The 18,101-nt window shown below is 37.1% G+C and overlaps 1 protein-coding gene across 2 annotated transcripts in view; it reads left to right on the top strand.

Annotated features, from left to right (window-relative positions):
• Nucleotides 1-4,841, top strand: part of LOC112161126 (WT1 interacting protein) — a 42,646-nt gene extending 37,805 nt beyond the window's left edge. For both annotated transcript variants that reach the window (XM_024296146.2, XM_024296145.2), the window contains one exon: nucleotides 1,848-4,841. In XM_024296146.2, the coding sequence (XP_024151914.1) occupies nucleotides 1,848-2,000 (153 nt within the window). In that variant the 3' untranslated portion in view covers nucleotides 2,001-4,841. The remainder of the gene's footprint in view (nucleotides 1-1,847) is intronic.
• The last annotated feature ends 13,260 nt before the right edge of the window (nucleotides 4,842-18,101 follow it).

Here is an 18,101-nt window from a genome sequence, read left to right on the forward strand (position 1 = left end):
TGTCAAAACGACACAGGCTTTTAGATTTTGGCTAAAAACTGCATATTTAATATATTCATATTTAAAAATGTTCACAGTGGGAGCCATATGAAGCACTCCGCTGATAAAATGTCCTTTGCTGTTTCCTCTGTCCATATTTGTTCCCACTGAGAACATTTTTACATTGGATAAGAAGATGATCAGAGTGTAACTTGAAGGATTCCTTATCGTCTTTACAAATGCAAAGACTGTTTTTCAAGGAGTCCACTTTTAAAAATACATTATTACAAGAATTTAGGGTAAAGGTGACCATTATTAGGCCCTCATAACACATCAATTTTTACAGTTGTTCCAAAGAATCAAAGAAAAAAGAAGATGCTAAAATATAAATATGTAATGTATTTTCATTATGAATAACTGACTTCTTAAGATTAGCTTTTAAACTACCATTGCTAGTTAATACAATTATTAAAAAAATATATTCATATTTGTTTCAAACACGTTAATAGTAAAGTATATTAAATTAAAAATATATATATATATATAATGTAAAGATAATAGAGATACATGTTTGAAACATTTCTAGAGGAAACCTATTCCAGTAAGAGATCCTTCTATATTCAGTTCAGCTCGTCTGCTCAGGCTTTGAAGCTGATTTGACCCCACTTTTTTGTCCTAGACAGACGCATCCCTGCAGTTTTTAGGAAACCGTGTTAAACACCGACTGTATACATTTAAATGAAAGCATTAGGAGCCGCAGAGGGTAGTGAATCTGTACTTATTAAAAGATTGAAGCATACTTAGACCATAATGTTTAGCCTTAATGTTAATTTATAATTCAACATAAATAAAGCTTAAACTATTGAACATTTTTGTCGGTTTGAAATTTTTCTTTAGTCTTTCCAAGCATCTACATGTCTGTGGTATCAACTCAGACATTTTGGGAGAACCAAAGACAGGAAGTGACTTTTTGAATTAAAAAAAAAAGCCAATATTATTCTTAAGAACATATCTCAAGAAAAAACAGCAGAAATGTCTCTTGGACAGATATGAAAAACTGAGAAGATGGAAGTTTATTTTATCAAAGTCTAAATACACAATAAAACACATTTTTTTCATTAAGGGCGTACATTTTCTTTAGATTATTAGTACTCACTTCAGATATCTTTTTTTTTTATTCCTATAGACTTTTTTGGTTCTTTGACAGTGAAAAAATAAAATAAAACGTTATTTATAAAATTGAAAATAATTGTAGCTTCCTTCAAGGGTTTCTTTTCTTTCATCTTTTATTTAGTCTGCAAGCTAAATCAGGGATTCTGCTGGGTCTTAAAAAGCTTGAAACCATTAAATTTATGGATTTGGAAATTATACCTTAAAAAGTCTTGAAATTTGGCATCTGAGCCTTAAAAATTTGTCTGCTTAAAACTCCGTTTCATATTTTATGTCCAAAATTAAATTTTTTCAACCAAGATGATTTTGATCAAATGATGTAAAAAAAAAACTTTTGGAAAAAAAATAGTTGGTATGCACCAATTCGCAGAATACCCACTGATGTTTTGATAAAAAAGAAGAGGCAACAGGAAAAGAAGCTACAGTTTTTGACAAAATTGGGAATAAATTAATAAAATGAGAAATGATTAATAAAATGGGATATTGAATGAGAAGTTGGTCTTAATTTTTGACACAGATGGCCTCAAAAAGGTCTTAAAAAGTCTTACATTTAACTTGAAGAAACTAGTAGGAACCCGGTAAATGTTGATCTGCTCTTTTTATCAGATTGGAATTCTCAAAGCATAAAGGTGCTGAATGTGAGGGTGGGGGTTGTGTTTGTGGTGCGTTCATGCTCTGCTTCTCTGCCGCCCCCTCAGGACTGTGGACTTCAGCTAAACGATGAAGAAGGCCACCGCTGTTATCCCCTGGAAGGTCACCTTCTCTGTCACGGCTGCCACATCCACCGGCTCCAGTCCAAGGTCCCGACCCACCCGCCTCCGAGCTACCCCCTCCACGTTACTGAACTGTGAAGGAGCAGATCTGAGACACCGGTTGGAGGAAAAAAAGGGTTCCCGCCCTCTTCCTCCATCTGCATTCCTCCCCCCCTTCAACCCTGAAACCCGCTCACCCAGAGGCCCCACGCTGACGTCACTCCTCCTGACCTCTTCCCATCCCGCTCCCCTCTCCTCCTCGTTCCGACTGAAGCGGCTCAGGCAGCGCCGCCTGGGCCGAGAGCGACGTTCTGGTGGTGGCTGGACCGGGCAGGCAGTGCCTTTGGAGCAAACGGGATCCTGCTACAGGCTATGCAAGGGACACCCAGCGTCACGACACAGAGCTGTGCAAACTAGAACCTGAGAGAAGTCGGCTCTGTAGCGCCACAATCCCAGAGGACCGCCTGACATTCCTCTTAGACAAGAAATTCACCGTGTCTTAATTAATGATCATATCATGATGGGGGAAAAAAATCTTAGATGCACATAGATTGTTTTTTATAAGTAAATATATATTTCGCAGAGGATTTCCACATAAATTTCTAGATGTAGATTTTTTTTATCGTACTTTTTGCTCTGTTGATGGAGTCGGAGGTGTAGTTCTTACCAACCTTTTGGCTCCGTTGTATCATTTTTCCTTCAGGAACCGGAGCGTCTGACAGAGGGTCAGGGATCCACACGCTCTGTGGGAGCAGACTTCGATCAAACAGAATTGCATTTAAGTATGTTTTGGGCTTCCTTTGAGTTCCTCCTACCTAATTTCTCATAAATTCTCTTTTTTTATCCATTTTTTGTTGTTAAGTAATGTCATTATTGCTTTAAGATTACCTACAAATCAGTATTAAGTAAAAGTGCACACATTTGTAACATATTTTTTGGTTTCAACTCTTTAATCTCTTGCAAAATAGTTATTTTACGCATTTTTCAAATGTTTTTTTCAGTACTTATAAAAAAATATGCTTATTTGCAAATAAGTTTGCTCAAAGTCTGCTCAGAAAGCGTATCTCCTGCTGTTTCACACACTGTTCTTCGTCACACGAGCACATATAGCCTGATAATATTAAGAGGAACCTCCGTTCGTCCACATGCCTTAAAACAGAATAGGTGTGTTTTTGTGCGGTCCGCCATGAAGTCTGCTGTTGTGTTCTGGGGGGGGGGGTTGTCCCTGAAATCATGGAGTTGCTGGTCTCACCCATGTGTTTTTTTTTTTTTTTTAAGGGATATTAACCTGTGTGAACCCACATTGGCAGGCGCTTATGTGTCAGCGAGAGTGTGTATATATGCAAAAGAAACACTTGAAACATTGAGCTGCGTTGGTGCTGGAAGGATACGCCCACTTTTCCCCGCTGGACTCTTTTGGTTTAAATTCTGAATCGATTTGTCTTTTTTTTTTTTTCTGCAGATAAACCCCCAACAGTATGTGCTTATTTCACATGTTGTCTTAAAGTATGACTGTATGAGAGTGTGTGTGCAGTGGCGGGTACATGGCACATGCACCTCACTGTGTTTGCAGGGCAGCAGGCCGTCTTAACATCACATATCTTAACTTGTGTCTAATTCCTGGATATGAAGGGTATGCACAAATCTATCAGCTTATTTGGAGGCCTTCACCTTTATATAAAAATAAATAAACAAGATATCTGAACTGCGCTGTGATGCTGCAACAAAGCCTAAACTACTGAATGTGTCAGAAACAAGAGACTGAAGCCAGGAAAACTCACAACTGCAATCTAACGAGATTCATGTGAATGTAAAAATTATTTGTGCTTTTAAAAGTGGAGAGAGGAAAAAAAAAAGGACTGCAAAGTGTACAGGAGAAATCCCCCTATCTTTGACCTGATCTTTGGGTCAAGTGCTGTACTTGAAGAACGAACTGCACAGAAAAAACCCAACCACAGAGAAATCAAAGGTGTCTTAATTCACCTGTTTAAATTTACTACTCCCATTTCAGTTGGATAGCACACAGCTAGTGATTCTGTACATAAAGAGAGGTTAGTATTTTTTATTCTATTTTCTTGTCAAAAATCACTCGGACCGAGCACACTTCTTCCCCTCCTCCTGCCGGTAGTTCCAACAAGCACATCTCAACACCTGTCACGTCTTTTATGTTGCTAAGTATTTTTGAGTTCCTAGATGCATCATTTAAAAAGGAGACTAGATTTATTTATCTAAACATGACCTGAGAAAAGTCTAAAGTTATTTAATGTATTAAAATCTGGACGTATCATTTAACTGTAGGTGATATAATCTGCTTTTTCAATAAAGTGGTTTTGTAGCTATCTCAAAATGATTGGGTTTGTTTTTCTTTCATTTTTTCGAACATTTTCAGGTGTTTTGTTTTTCTTTTTACCACCCAAAGGAGTGACGGAAGACGAGTTGGACCCTGCTACCAGATCAGAGAGGTTGTGTGGTTGTGTATGGATTTAAACGAGATGAATACTTAAATTTAGATTTTTGACCTCACATTTGACAGTTTACTGCATTGTAACATTTTTTTGTCTCATTTTAATTATTCATTTACTCTAGTTATGATAACAAGTTTATCGTAGCTTGCCAACATCTCCCTCTCTGATGATCTTTTGATCTATTGTCTTTGCACAATTTCATGTGCAAAGACAATACAAACGTGCTTTACATAAAGCATTAAAAGAAACAATCAGAAGAAATAGTAAAGGTGTGATTATTAAAATAAGATTAAAAGAAAGTAAAAAAGAACTGAATTTAAAGCAAGCATAGACAGGGCCGGCCCTGGGCATAGGTGACCTAGGCAGCTGCCTAGGGCACCATCTGCTGGAGTGGGTGCCAAATCACAATGAATATAATGTTGTTGTTTTTTTTGGTTAAGCTGTTTGACTCATAACTCATTTCCTGTAAAAAAAAGTAATAATTTAAAAACAAATAACTCAAAAGGTTGATGTAATCAATAACTCTGTGTTGCTGTTGCTGTCTAAGATGGGTTGGAAAGAGGAGAGGGGTGCGCGGTGTTGCCACTGTTAGTGCATCTTTAAAACTTTTAAGAATGAAAAAAGGTAGAGAAAGAAACACAGGCTCAAAGCAGAGGATTGTCTGTTTTACTTCTGTAAAATTGCTTGTATATGATCTATTTTTTTCTTTTCCCCAACACCTTTAACCATTGAAATTCACTACTTTTTTCTTGAATGCTGGCTGTATGGTGGCACGGTCAGTTAGTGTGTTTGCCGTTAAATGCAGAGTATCTAACTTAGAGCCCCAGTTTGGACGTATGAATCTATATACCTGCAGGGGGCGCCAATTTCTTTTTTCAATGCCATGCAGCCTAGTGCTGGGCCTCACCTGAATCAGGTAATTAGTCATAAGTAGGGCTTGGATGTCTGAAATCATACATAAAATCATGCCCTCAAGGCCTGGAGTTGCATATCCCTGGTCCAGAGCAACCCCGCCCCTCTTCCTATTGCTTAGAGCAGGGGTGTCCAAATCCAGGCCCCGAGGGCCTACATCATGCATATTTTCCAACCATCCTACCACTGCAACTTCTAATTGGCTAAAGGCAACCGATCAAGGTAATCAACAGCAGATACGGCAAGATTTCTGGAAAACCAGCTGGAGGCCGGCCCTCGAGGCCTGGATTTGGACACCTCCGGCTCAGAGCCATCTGTTTACATCCAGGCCGCGAGGGCTGACTTTTTGGCTGACTGGTTTTCCAGAAATCCTGTCTCATCTGCTGGTGATGATTACCTGGATCAGTTGCGTTTAGCCAATTAGAAGTTTCAACGTCAGGTTAGTTGGAAAACATGTAGGACACCACCCCTCAAGGCCTGGGGTTTGACCCTCCCTGGTTTACATGCTCTCCTGTAAGCATACAGCTCCTCACCCCCTCAACCTAATATTACTGGTGCAACAAAAATGATATTGGAGCTATCCAGTCATACAGTTTTGAACCATGTTGGACGAGGAAAACAAAGACGTACATGGATCTAGTCGTACAAGTGGATGCATCAAAAGGCACATTTCTTCACCTGCTCCTGATTCACGATTTGAATAAAAAAAAATACAAAAAAAAAAATATTTTAGCTTTATTTTCCTATATATATATATATCCTCCATCATCACAAAAATCTGGGTCCTATCAGAGGGTGTTTCTGCCTTCAGCTAAGAAGACTGAGGCTTTTCACTCCCAAGTTTTTTCATTAAATTATCAAAAGTTCCATAAACAAATTCACATTTCTTAAAAAAAATGTTTGAAAGGTGTTTCAATGTATAAATCAGACACCCACATCTACATTTTCACTTCAGAGAAAGCTCTTTGTGCCTCCTAATACCATCTTCAACTGTGTTTTTATTTTATTTCCTTCAGGTACAAGCATCCTGACAGCTCACCTGGCTCCAGATTAGCATATGCAAGCTTCTCTTGACAGATGACACAGTCTGAGGAGGACTTTTTCCTCTAGCCTTTAATAAAATGTTTCTATTTCTCCTGGTTTACCTACTGAGTCGTCTGCTGAGCTGTTGAAAGAGATTGTACAGCAGCTGCAGACACAAAGTCCTTCAGAGAACCAACTGAAGAGGAAAATGATTTATGGATCATGTTCATATTATGCACTTATGAACCATAAGAAGGAGTTTGGTGAAGTTTAATGGCACCAGAAGATATCAAGTCAGGGACAAAGTAAAGTAAAATTTGACCTGAGAATTTGTGACATATGTTTTTTGTTCCCATAATTATGTTTAAGTCAATTCTTTTTGCACAAATAAAAAGTGTTTGAAGGCTTAAACATCCTGCATGTGGTTTCCCTGCAGCCTGGCTTGTTTATAAGCCTGAAATGTAAATTTGAGTCAGAAGGAAATTACTACCTGCTTCCATTTTTCCGTTCATTTTTTACCTCTGAAAACATTTCATTGAATACAATCATTTCTTGTTTTCTTCACACCAAATTACCCAAATTGGAATATTTTATGTGAATTTTATGTTTAAACTCATGCTTCTTTGGCCTGTAATGTGTTTTAAATTAGTGCCGTTCAAGTAAACATCGCGACTGAAAGCTTGAATGGTGAAACACGATGGAGAATGTTAATGTAGTTGTAACTACAGAACCCTAATGGGAGCACAAAAACTCATCATCTTAGTTAAACAAATGCAACGCGACATTAAGAGGCCGTTTTATGTAATTTGATCCATGAACGCTGAGTGATGAGCTTCTCCCTCCAAAGCTCAGCGCTTTCATGGCCAAAAAGTCTGAGCTTCAGCTGAGACATGACTAACAAAGCTGTGAGAGGAAGAAAGACAAACTTAAGAAAACCAACTAACCAAATGAATTTAGAGAATAGGTGTCGTGACAGACCAATAAGGGAGATCCTTTGTGCTAGAGCACCAACAGTACAGGAAAAAACAAACTACCTCAAAGACTTTAATCTAATAAAGGTACAAAAGTAAAATAAATTGCACTTTTTAACTTTTGTTTCTTTAATTTCTTTCTTTATTTTCATTTCCACAAAAGCAAAAGATCTTGTTGTCTTTCAAGGAAAATAAAAGGAAACTTAATTTGTATGGAAGACCAGAAGAGACCAATTGAAATAAATATATACGTCATTAAATTATTGAATTAATGTGTCATTAATTATTGAAATTTGCATTAAACATATAAAATGGAAAATAAATAAATACATCTTTAAGTATATGAGGCATTAAAATATGAAAATAGCCATTAAAAAGCACATTTAAATAATTCATGACATATTTAATTATTTCATTGCCAGTGTGGGCTGGAAAGGACAAATTGAAATAAATATATAGACAATTAATGATACATTTGTTTAATAATTTCATATTAAATATATTTATTTCAATTTCTCCCTTGCATCCTACACTAGCAATAAAATAACTAAATATGTCATGAAATATGTAAATGTGCTTTTTAAAATGCTATTTTAATATTTTAATGACACATATAACGAAACATTTATTTATTGATTTCTAATTTTATTTATTTGATGCCCATTTTAAATAATTATTGACACACTTATGTCGTAATTTAATTCCATATATTTCAATTCAGCATTACTGATTACTAATATAATTGGAATAAAATAAATCATTACATACATACAAAAGATATTAGAGGTACTACATCTAAACATAGCGCTACATTTCAGCAATATAGCCTTTAGGCTGCTTTGTTTTGTTTTGTTTACATCACTGTATTTGTATTTGTGGCTTTTTTTGTCTTTTTTTTTCCTGAGTTTCTAAGTCATACCTGGAATGAGGCTTGAAGAAATTATTTAAAAAATATATTTTTGAAGGGGAATTGGTTGCTTTAATTGATTTTATTAGATTGTTCCATATCTTGACTCCTTGAATTAAAACATATATTTCATTTTTGTTATGAGTTTTTGCCATTTTTTGTCCAAATAAAACAATATTCTTCAGGTTCATTTTGTAAATCTAGATTAAAAGCGACAGACTAAGAGTTTCTTTCTTGGCTGGATTGTATTCAAGTTTTTCCTGATAATACCTGTTGGCCTGTTGTAACAGTGATGAACCTTTGAGCCAACTGGAGCATTAAATAAGTTAATAACAGGGAGGATCTTCCCACTTGTCAGGTGTGAAAAAAGGGAATCTTCTGTGAACCCTTACATTAAAAGGATCACACCCTTAAACCTCCGACAGGTAAGTGTTTGGTCTCATTATATTTGCTACGGATCACCCGAGGGATGAGCTTTCAACCCCTTTTATATCTAAACTCATTCTTGCTAACTTTGTCATCAACTCTTTAGAAAAATGTTGTGTCAAAGTGTTTCATGTTGATTTAAGCAGTAACCTTCACACAAAGCCACTAAAAGGTCTTTGATAGATGAACATCAGAAAGGTTTGACCCCCAGGCAGAGAGGAAAACTGTTCACTAAAGAAAGATCTGAAGCAAAGATCTTTTTTTTTCTATTTTTGCGTGAGGAGAAAAAATAAAATAACATTACTTCAATCTTTCCCTTACAATCATTTTTGAAGACTTTTATGCTCCGTGATAGTAAAATGTCAAACCACAACTGAAAGCTGAAGGGAGAACAGAGCGTAACGTACTTTGAGTTGCATTCAGTCCCAAAAAAATAAGCAGTTCAACCCTAAAACGTATAAACGTTCCTGTGAAACTCTCAAAAACCATCTTAATTTTCTATAAACATACATTTTTACCACCAAAATGCATCGTACATGTTGTGTTTGGAGAAAAAAATATTTTGAATTTTTTAGACATATCCCAAAGAAGAAACCAAAACTGCTTCTAGAATTATAACAAATATTAAAGTATTAGCATATGTACAAATATACAAAATAAAGGAATAAAAATGTTCATAAAAATGGATTTGATCCCTGCCTACCACACACAACCCACTATGATGGCTTTGCTCCACATAATCAATAAATGTGTATTTCATTTGATTTTGGTGATAATTTAAAAATAACTTTGACTGTGATAAAGCTGTTGGTAATGAATTCCCACATGAATTAAAGCCCTACTCCAACTATATATATATATATATATATATATATATATATATATATATATATATATATATATATATATATAATTGCAGTATCAGTCTTCTAATTATGGTTATGCAGTTTTTAGCCAAAATATAAAAGCCTGTGTCATTTTAAAAGACTTTTCTGCAGAGTAACAGGAACTAATTAGAGATTTCCCTCTTGATTTTAGCATTAGCCTCCGCTAATTTCCCATCAGAACTTTACACTCTCTCCTGCTAGCTTGTAGCACCTCATTAGCCCAAGCTAACATTAGTGTAACAAAAAAGGTGAGCAATATCAGAGCGATCCTGCCATACAGTTTTAAACCAGATGTCAGATCAGATGAGGAAAATGAAGACGTTAATGCAGGGGTATTCAAGTCCAGGCCTCGAGGGCCGGTGTCCTACATGTTTTCCAACCAACCTTCCATTGAAGCTCCTTATTGGCTAAACATACCTGATCCTGGAAATTAGCAGCCAATAAGGAGCTTCAATGGAAGATTGGTTGGAAAACATGTAGGACACCGGCCCTCGAGGCCTGGACTTGAATACCCCTGCGTTAATGGATCTATGTTGATACTTCAGAATTGTAGCAGAGAAGGCAGACTTCCCTACTCCTCATGGCAGTTTCTGCATCACAAAACTGAGCTTTTCCACTCTCAAATGTTCAAAAAAGGCACAAACAATTAAAAAAAAAAAAAAAAAATTGTAAGACATAGCAAAATAAAATTCAGAGTTGGATGCGATTCACCTCTCAGTCTCAGATGGAGGTGATATTTTTAACAAAGCTTCTAGCTCTTTTTGGCCTGAAAATGAGGACAGAACTGCTAAATAGACTTTTGCAAGCAACAGATGCAGGTAGAGAAGCCTTAATGACAACTTCATCACCAGCACATGCCTGATATACATCAAGCACTGCTGGTCTATGGAGCTATGTTGGGGCCAATATTATTTGAAACCCAAATAAAACAAATCGAAAAAAATAATGGTGATCGGCCAAAAAAATGTTGAATGCTATGTTTGCTATTTTAAAATAAACTTTATTATTTTCAGCTTCAAATGTTCAATTATTTAGGTATAAAAACTCAAACTTTCAACTTTTTTTCGGTTTCAAATCTTTTTTGCACTTTCAACTCTTTTTGCTTTTTTTTCAAATCTGAAAGTTTAAAAATGTTATCCAAGCATAAGGACGTTTTCTATGCCTGTCTGTAACACAATAAGATGGTGCCTTGAAAAGGCTGGAACAGCGTTTTGGACGTGATAAAACTCTGCTTTTCACACCCGTCTGGGGACAACTTCAGACTATGATAGTACAGACGATACAGCCATTTTTTCAATGTAACTATCACAGTTCTCAGAGTCAGTGAATACAAAGGGGCCAAAGGTTTGAAACTGAAAATTTCAAATTCGAAAACAAAAAAGAGTTGAAACTGAAAAAAAAGTTTTAAATTTAAATTCGGAGTTTTGAACCATAAAAAACAGAACATTTGAAGCTGAAAATAATATATATATATATATTTTTTTTGAATAACAAGTTTTGGACAGTTAACATTTTTTTGACCAAACTCCTATCAGAATCTTCATTTTTCATTTCATTTATAAAGCATCTTCCACTACAAGCCAAGGCGGCCCAATATCATAATCATAAAAAACATAAAAGACATAAAAACAAATGAAAAACATATATTAAAACCAGTAAAATATAAATAAAAGGCAGTTAGGCAGGTACTACGGCGCTGTCATGGATGCCTTTTCCTCTCAGACAATTAAAATTATATTTGCCTTTAAATTAACAAATGTTTGTGTCTGGTTCTCCTCCAACTTCTTTGTCATGGTCTGGCCTCTCAACTACTTTCAGCTTCTATTTTATCAATAGTCTGAGCTTATCACAAGCAACCAAGACGTTCACTGTCATCGGAAATTAGATTTTTTTTCTGCTGGAATTCTGAACAGCTCATGTTTTCAACGTGAACTGTTGCTTTTTTTCTGCACAAAGTTTGTGTTTCACTTTTTGTTTTTCAGTAACTTTAAAGAAAAATGCCTTACACTCACATGTTCATGTTTGTGTTTGGCCATCTGTTTCCTTCCCCACACTGCTACAAGAATAGAAATGAAGCTGAGTATTAATGTAAGTTTTGCTTCATATACTGGTTTTAATTCTGCCATGTAATAAAAGAGAAAATCATCAATCACCCGAGTTTTACTGATTGTTTTACAGCCCTAAACTCTAAAGTCACAACATGTCGAACCCTTTCAACCCTCAAATTCCAACTCCAGCAGCACATCTGTATCTATAAACTGCTGATCTGCAGATTGTAAGAGATGCGGATACATTTTACGTGGGTTTACATGAAAGCATAGGCTGCCCACTCACTGAGCTCTCCTGTGAGCAGAACAGTGGTGTTCAGTGTGGGGATCTGTCTGGTGTTAGTTGACAGCTCTATGAGTTGGGGCACAAAGACGCCTTTATGTGTGTGAGGGTTCCACCCTGTTACTCAGGGAGCCGTGTGTGTGTGCGCGGCGGTGCGCGTACATGTGCGGCTGCAGAGGTAGAGGAGCCCCAGGGGATCTGCTGTGAGGTGAGCTCTGTTACACCACACAAAAGAGCTCAAGAACACCTTTCCTCCACTGCACACAGGTCCCTCCACTGCCAGGAAATGCCGAAAAATCTGCTCTGCCACCACATGACTTCACTCCGAATCTTTGGTTATTCATGCTTGTTCTTTTCTGTTTAACCAGGACTGCTTTTAAACTTAGATTATGCTTCAAAAGGACACTGTTTTATTCTAAATTGTTATGAACAGCTGGATTTTATGTAAAAGAAATGAGAATTGGCTGTCTTTGCTTCTCAGACGGTTTCATCTGTGAAAGTGAGAAATCATTAACCAAAATGACTGTCTGCTTACAACAAGAAATAAGAACTTCACTTTACTGAAACTGAAATAAAATAGCCTTTAATGTTGACAAAAGTGTCTCTAATCAGAAATAAGGAGCTGTTTTTGTGGAAAAGGCAGTCATGTTGTACAAATGAAGAGGAATAAGAAACAATCTTCAGTAAGACACAGGAAGTAAACTCAAAGTTCAGATATATTTACAGTAAAATAGTAAATAGTGAAGCAGATCTCTCCATCATCAATCTTCACAAATAACTCATGAAGAATTAATTTGTTTCCTTCTCTCTCTTATTGACTCTTTCAATCACCTGAATCTAAATGTCCAAATTCTGACAAACTCAACAAATCATTCCTGTTAACACGAGACAGTCTGGAAAGTTACATTTCTAACATTTCAAACTTCCATCCATCCATCATCCATCCATCATTCACTTTTTCATCCATCCATTTGTGCATTAATCCATCTGTTTTTTCACCCATCCATCGATTTTTTTCATTCATCCATCAACGTTTTTATCCATAAGTCCATCAATCCTTTTTTTATCTGTCCATCCATCCATTTTTTTTATCCATCCATTTATCCATCCATCACTCCACTTTTTCCATCCATCCACCCATCCATCCATCAACATTTTCATCCATCCATCCACTTTTCCCTCCATCCATCCATTCATCCATTTTTTCATTCCTCCATTCATGCATTCATCCATCTGTTTTTTCATCCATCCATCCACTTTTTCATTCATCATCTACTTTTTCATCCATCCATCCATCCATCCATCCATCCATCCACCTTTTTCTCCATCCATCCATCATCCATCCATCAACGTTTTATCCATAAATCCATCCATCCATTTTTTTCATTCATCCATCCATCAATTTTTTCATCCATCCATTGACAATTTCATCTATCCATCAACCCATCCATCCATCCACTTTTTACTCCATCCATCAACTATTTTTTTTCATTCATCCATCTGTTTTTTCATCCATTCATCAACATTTTCATCCATCCATCAACCCATCCATCCATCCACTTTTTACTCCATCCATCCATCCATCAACTATTTTTTTTTCATTCATCCATCTGTTTTTTCATCCATTCATCAACATTTTCATCCATCCATCAACCCATCCATCCCTCCACTTTTTCCTCCATCCATCAACATTTTCATCATCTGTCCATCCACTTCTACGCCCATCCATTCACTTTTTCAGCCCTCCATCCATCCATCCATCCATCCATCCATCCATCCAAGGATTGCTGGATTCAGTCAGGGGCACACAATCACTCCCACACACACTCACACATGCACTTTTTAAACTTACAGTGGTAAAAAAATATACCAGACAATTAAAATAAGTTGTGAAATTGCATAATTTTTTTTCTTACAGGGCCATAAAAACTGAGATAAAAAAGTTTTCCATCCTACCCTCACTTTACTTGTGCGGGATGTTTCACCTCCCATAAATCTCAAATCGTTAGTTTAAATGTGTTTTATAAAAAGGAAAATAAACATTTCTTCTCAACTGGTGTGTGACACAGTCCATCAGTGCAGCTGAGGATTTTCTGATGACGTTCAACATCCGAGATGAAACTCTTTAAAATCTTTTTAGAATGCACTAGAATCACTCTAACTATTGTAATTGTGTCTGCAGGTGGTTTGGGTTATCTTGCTGTTACAGTTTCTTCTTGTCCTCAGTGGTTCAGAGTTTCCTGGTTTGGCTGAGACTCTGTCTTATGGTTCAGGTGTGACCGCTGCTGATACTGAAAGAAACTCTTCTGACACTTTGAGTTTCTCTGTTAGAATGAATTCTGAAGGTCTGTCTCTTTTCCTTTGTCTTTTTCTTGTCATTTGGAGACAGCTCTCGACTTTCGGCTCCACAGCACTGTTCTACTGACTCTCAGGAGGCAACACATTGAATTTTTATCACAAAATTTAATTTTTCAGACATCAAACTGTGCTTTCCTCACCAAAACTACAAGCAGTAAAAGCTTGAAATATTTCAGTTAAACTGCAAAAACTCTAATTGACTAACAAAGTACGTTTCATTTTTATATTAATATTTCAAAATTATTTAGATGTAGCTGTACAATATGAGTGCAGGATGGGATGGACATGCTTCTATATGACACTTTGAGCTCCAAAACTTTTACAAAAGTTGCCATTGCTTTACATTTAATCAAAGTACAACAATTCTTGGTTTGTTTTTGTAATTTACCAAAAGAAATGTTTGTCATTGTTGAAGAATTATAGTTGGATGACTAAGAAATGCACCTGAACAAACCACCAGCACAAAAGCTGCACATCAGTTATGAAGCATGGTGGTGGAAGGATCATGATTGGGCCTTTGTTGTAGTTGTTAAATCTGGAATTTGAGTCAGCCATGACTTTTTTTGCATAACAAAGTGTTGCCAAATGAATTAATCTATGGATAGAATTAACTAGCAAAACACAAAAAATGAGCATGAAGCTTTTAAAAAGGCTTGTTTTTGTGGTGTTTTGTTTCAAATAAGTGTGTTCACCTCCAAAAAAACCCAAACTTTTCTTAAATATCACAATAAAACAAAACTTCTATTTTTCTCCCTATTTAGATTCCACCTAAAATAATCTTTTTTGACAGGGATGGCTTGATCTTCATCTATATTTAACATAAGATCCAGTATTTTAGTTTTTTAAAGGACAATAAAATGTTTAATTGCTGAACTTTTAACTAAAGACAAAAGTACACAGGTTAAACCATCACACAGAACCTCTTTTCACAACACTTTTTGTTGCTTTAACAATGGGGGACTTATTTTTTTGTCAAAGGAAATACCTCCGAGGTGAATGATTCACTTCTGCAAGGGACATTTTCCAGTGCCAGATGAATGAGTCACTTCCTTAAGACGGCATTAGAGGAGTAAATGTGAAGGTTACAGTAACAATCTCACTTGAAAATATCCCAAAACTATAACCAGGAAAAAAAAAATGTTTCAGTGGGTCACGGCAAGCAATGCTGTGATTATGATGTATTGTTTTCCCAGAAGAATACTAGAAGCAGAAACCAGCGTGGGAGTATTATTATTACATTTTAAAGTGTCTCTCACATTTTGATGCTGATTGGAACCAGATGGTGGTCATTGGTGTGTTTTTGCTCTGAGGATCTGGAAAAAAGCAGTAATTTTAAATAAAAGCTTACAGAACTCAATATGCAAAGAAGTAAATATGAACGCAGCAAGGCAGATTAGTGACCTGCGGTGGTCCCAGGAGGTCAAACAATCCCATCATCTGAAAGACAGCTGGGTGGGTTTGAAAATGCTTTGTAAAAAATAAATTATATTATGACATTTCTCTTACTTTTTTAACTTAATTATGTGCAAAAAAAAGGATAATCCTCTCCTTCATCTTATGAAATGCCTGTTTTCTTCAGAGATGGGCACATTATGAGACTGGTCATCTGAAGCCCCTCCTCTTTTCCGATGCAGTGTCATGAGCTCTGCCCAAACTCTTAACTTAATCTTTATATAACTCCTGTAGTCGTGGGAAAAATGAAGCAGGGCTTGACATGGTGGCTTTTTTTTTTTGTGGAAAAAATTTTCCTTTTGTGGTCCAAAGAGTCCACAAGAGAAAACATCTCCTCAAAGGTTCCTATCAAGGGGAAGATAGTTGCATTTCAGCACACAGACAGCATTCAAATGAAGTGAAAAATCAAAAACTGGCTGCAAACCTGCAGGCAATTCCCTTTCAATGAAGCCAGATTTCCAACCTGTTTTACATGCAAAGATGCTGACGATCAAACTGCTTCCAGGGCTGCAGCTCAGATGAATACAAATGTGAGGAAAACATACAAAAGAAAAAAGAAAAGTGTGCATCTGAGAGGATCTCTGCAGACAACAATGCATAGTTTCCTCACTTTGATGTAACCTTAACCCTGCTGCAGCCCTATGGCTCTAACGAAGATGAGATTTCAAGGTTGCTAAGTGCCAAGGAGTGGTGTTGCCATGGCGATTGCTGCTCTGGGACAGGTTGGGACCCTGATCCTGCCTTGGGTGCTCAGTGTGGGAAGTGATCAGGAGAAAATAAATAAAAGCCTGCCATAAACGATAATGTGGTGAGTAAAAGTACGCAGCGGCGTTTAACAAACATCTCAAGAATGCACGCAGGACATTTTTCATGCTTTCAGACAGCAATTTGGTTCCATTCATCAAAGCCAAGCCCTGCAAGGTATTTCCTGGTGTTGACTCTCTGGCTGTTTGTTTTATTCAACCTCACACAGGCATCATCACTCAGAAATAGGTTACAGTCAACAACTGCAGCTGCGGAGTCACTCTGCTGATAGCGATCTACAGCTCCTTTCCTGTTCAAAATCACGGCAGTGTTTGCGAAAACAATAATCACCAATAACTCAGTGAAGAGGTATTATATCCTAGGACAAACTCCTCTGGATCTTGCTTCAGAGCTGAAGATAAAAAGCACAAGTTAGACTTAGTAATGTAGTGTTGCCTGGCAACAGCACTGCAAACCCAGCAGTGTCTGGAGGTCTCTGATTCTTTTTTAACTTTCTGTTTGTCCTTACGCACACTCTGTAAACTCTGAAATAGCAGGTTGGAAGCAACCGAAACAATATCAAATCCATAGTTTTGGTTGCACTTTATAGAAAAAGGAGAACAGCAAACAGTGAGAGGTTTAGTTTGTGGAATATGTTTTTGTTCATCCTGCTATCTGGTCGGATCTTTTGTTTATCAGGGAAACCGTCAGGAAGTTTGGCACATGTTTGTGAAACGTTTAGCCTAATGATGTTTAGATTTAGTGCCAGTAAAGGCTGGGTTGCAGTCCAGATGCTGTTTGTTTTTCTCTCTAAATGGATGCTGTGGAGTCTGGGGATTTGAGTGGAGGAACAGAGTGGTGCAAGTGCGCTGACCTCTGACCCTTTGTTCCAATAAACTGGAATTTTTGTGTGGCAGATTTGCTTCCCTTTAGCAGTAATACTGGCTCTCTGGTGCCATCTTGTGGCGTGTACAGGTAGTGCAGTGGGTGTAAAAGATTCAGATTGGACACATTTGGTTCAGCCTCGTTTCCACTGAGCAGTCCGGTACCAGAGGAGTAGTACGGTGTGGTCCGGTTAATTCTTTCCACTCAGTTAAGCCTCGCTCCTAGTGTGCAGTTTGTTTTCACGGTGCATGCGAGGTGTGGACCACTAGCATGTCATTGTAGTGGCGACTAGAAAAGCAACAACGGAGATCATCCAGCAGCTCGTCTTTTTGTTGCTTTACTTTTTGTACATCGTGTAAGACATGAATTTAATGTTGTTTGAAAGAAAATTGTGGGCGGCTAAAAAGAATACCGCCGTAAAAGGAAAACGGAAATGCTAGCTTAGCGCTATATTGGTGCTTTCTAATGTCATCATCATTTTCTCCCAATCAAAAAACGGTTCTGTTTTCAATGGGCCTACAATGGATGGAGGCTTTCAAGAGGTACGGGTCGGAACTGTTTAATGGGTCCACTTAACAATGGAAACGCTCAAAATACCGGATCAAACCAGACCGTAGTGTATCAGTCCAGACTGCTCAGTGGAAACGAGGCTTTAACCCTTTAAGGCCTGAGGCGTCACCGGTGACGCTTAAACACAAAATTTTTAACTTTTCAACCGTTACCACAATAATTCCAGTAGATTTTGAAGGAGAAAAGCCTCATAAACTCAGGTGTTAAAGGGTTCAAGAGTCATTTTTTCTGATAATCCGGAATTTTTTTTTTAGTCTAAATAAACCCAA

The sequence above is a fragment of the Oryzias melastigma genome, linkage group LG3 (genome assembly GCF_002922805.2).
Source record: "Oryzias melastigma strain HK-1 linkage group LG3, ASM292280v2, whole genome shotgun sequence".
NCBI classification, from domain to species: Eukaryota; Metazoa; Chordata; class Actinopteri; order Beloniformes; family Adrianichthyidae; genus Oryzias; species Oryzias melastigma.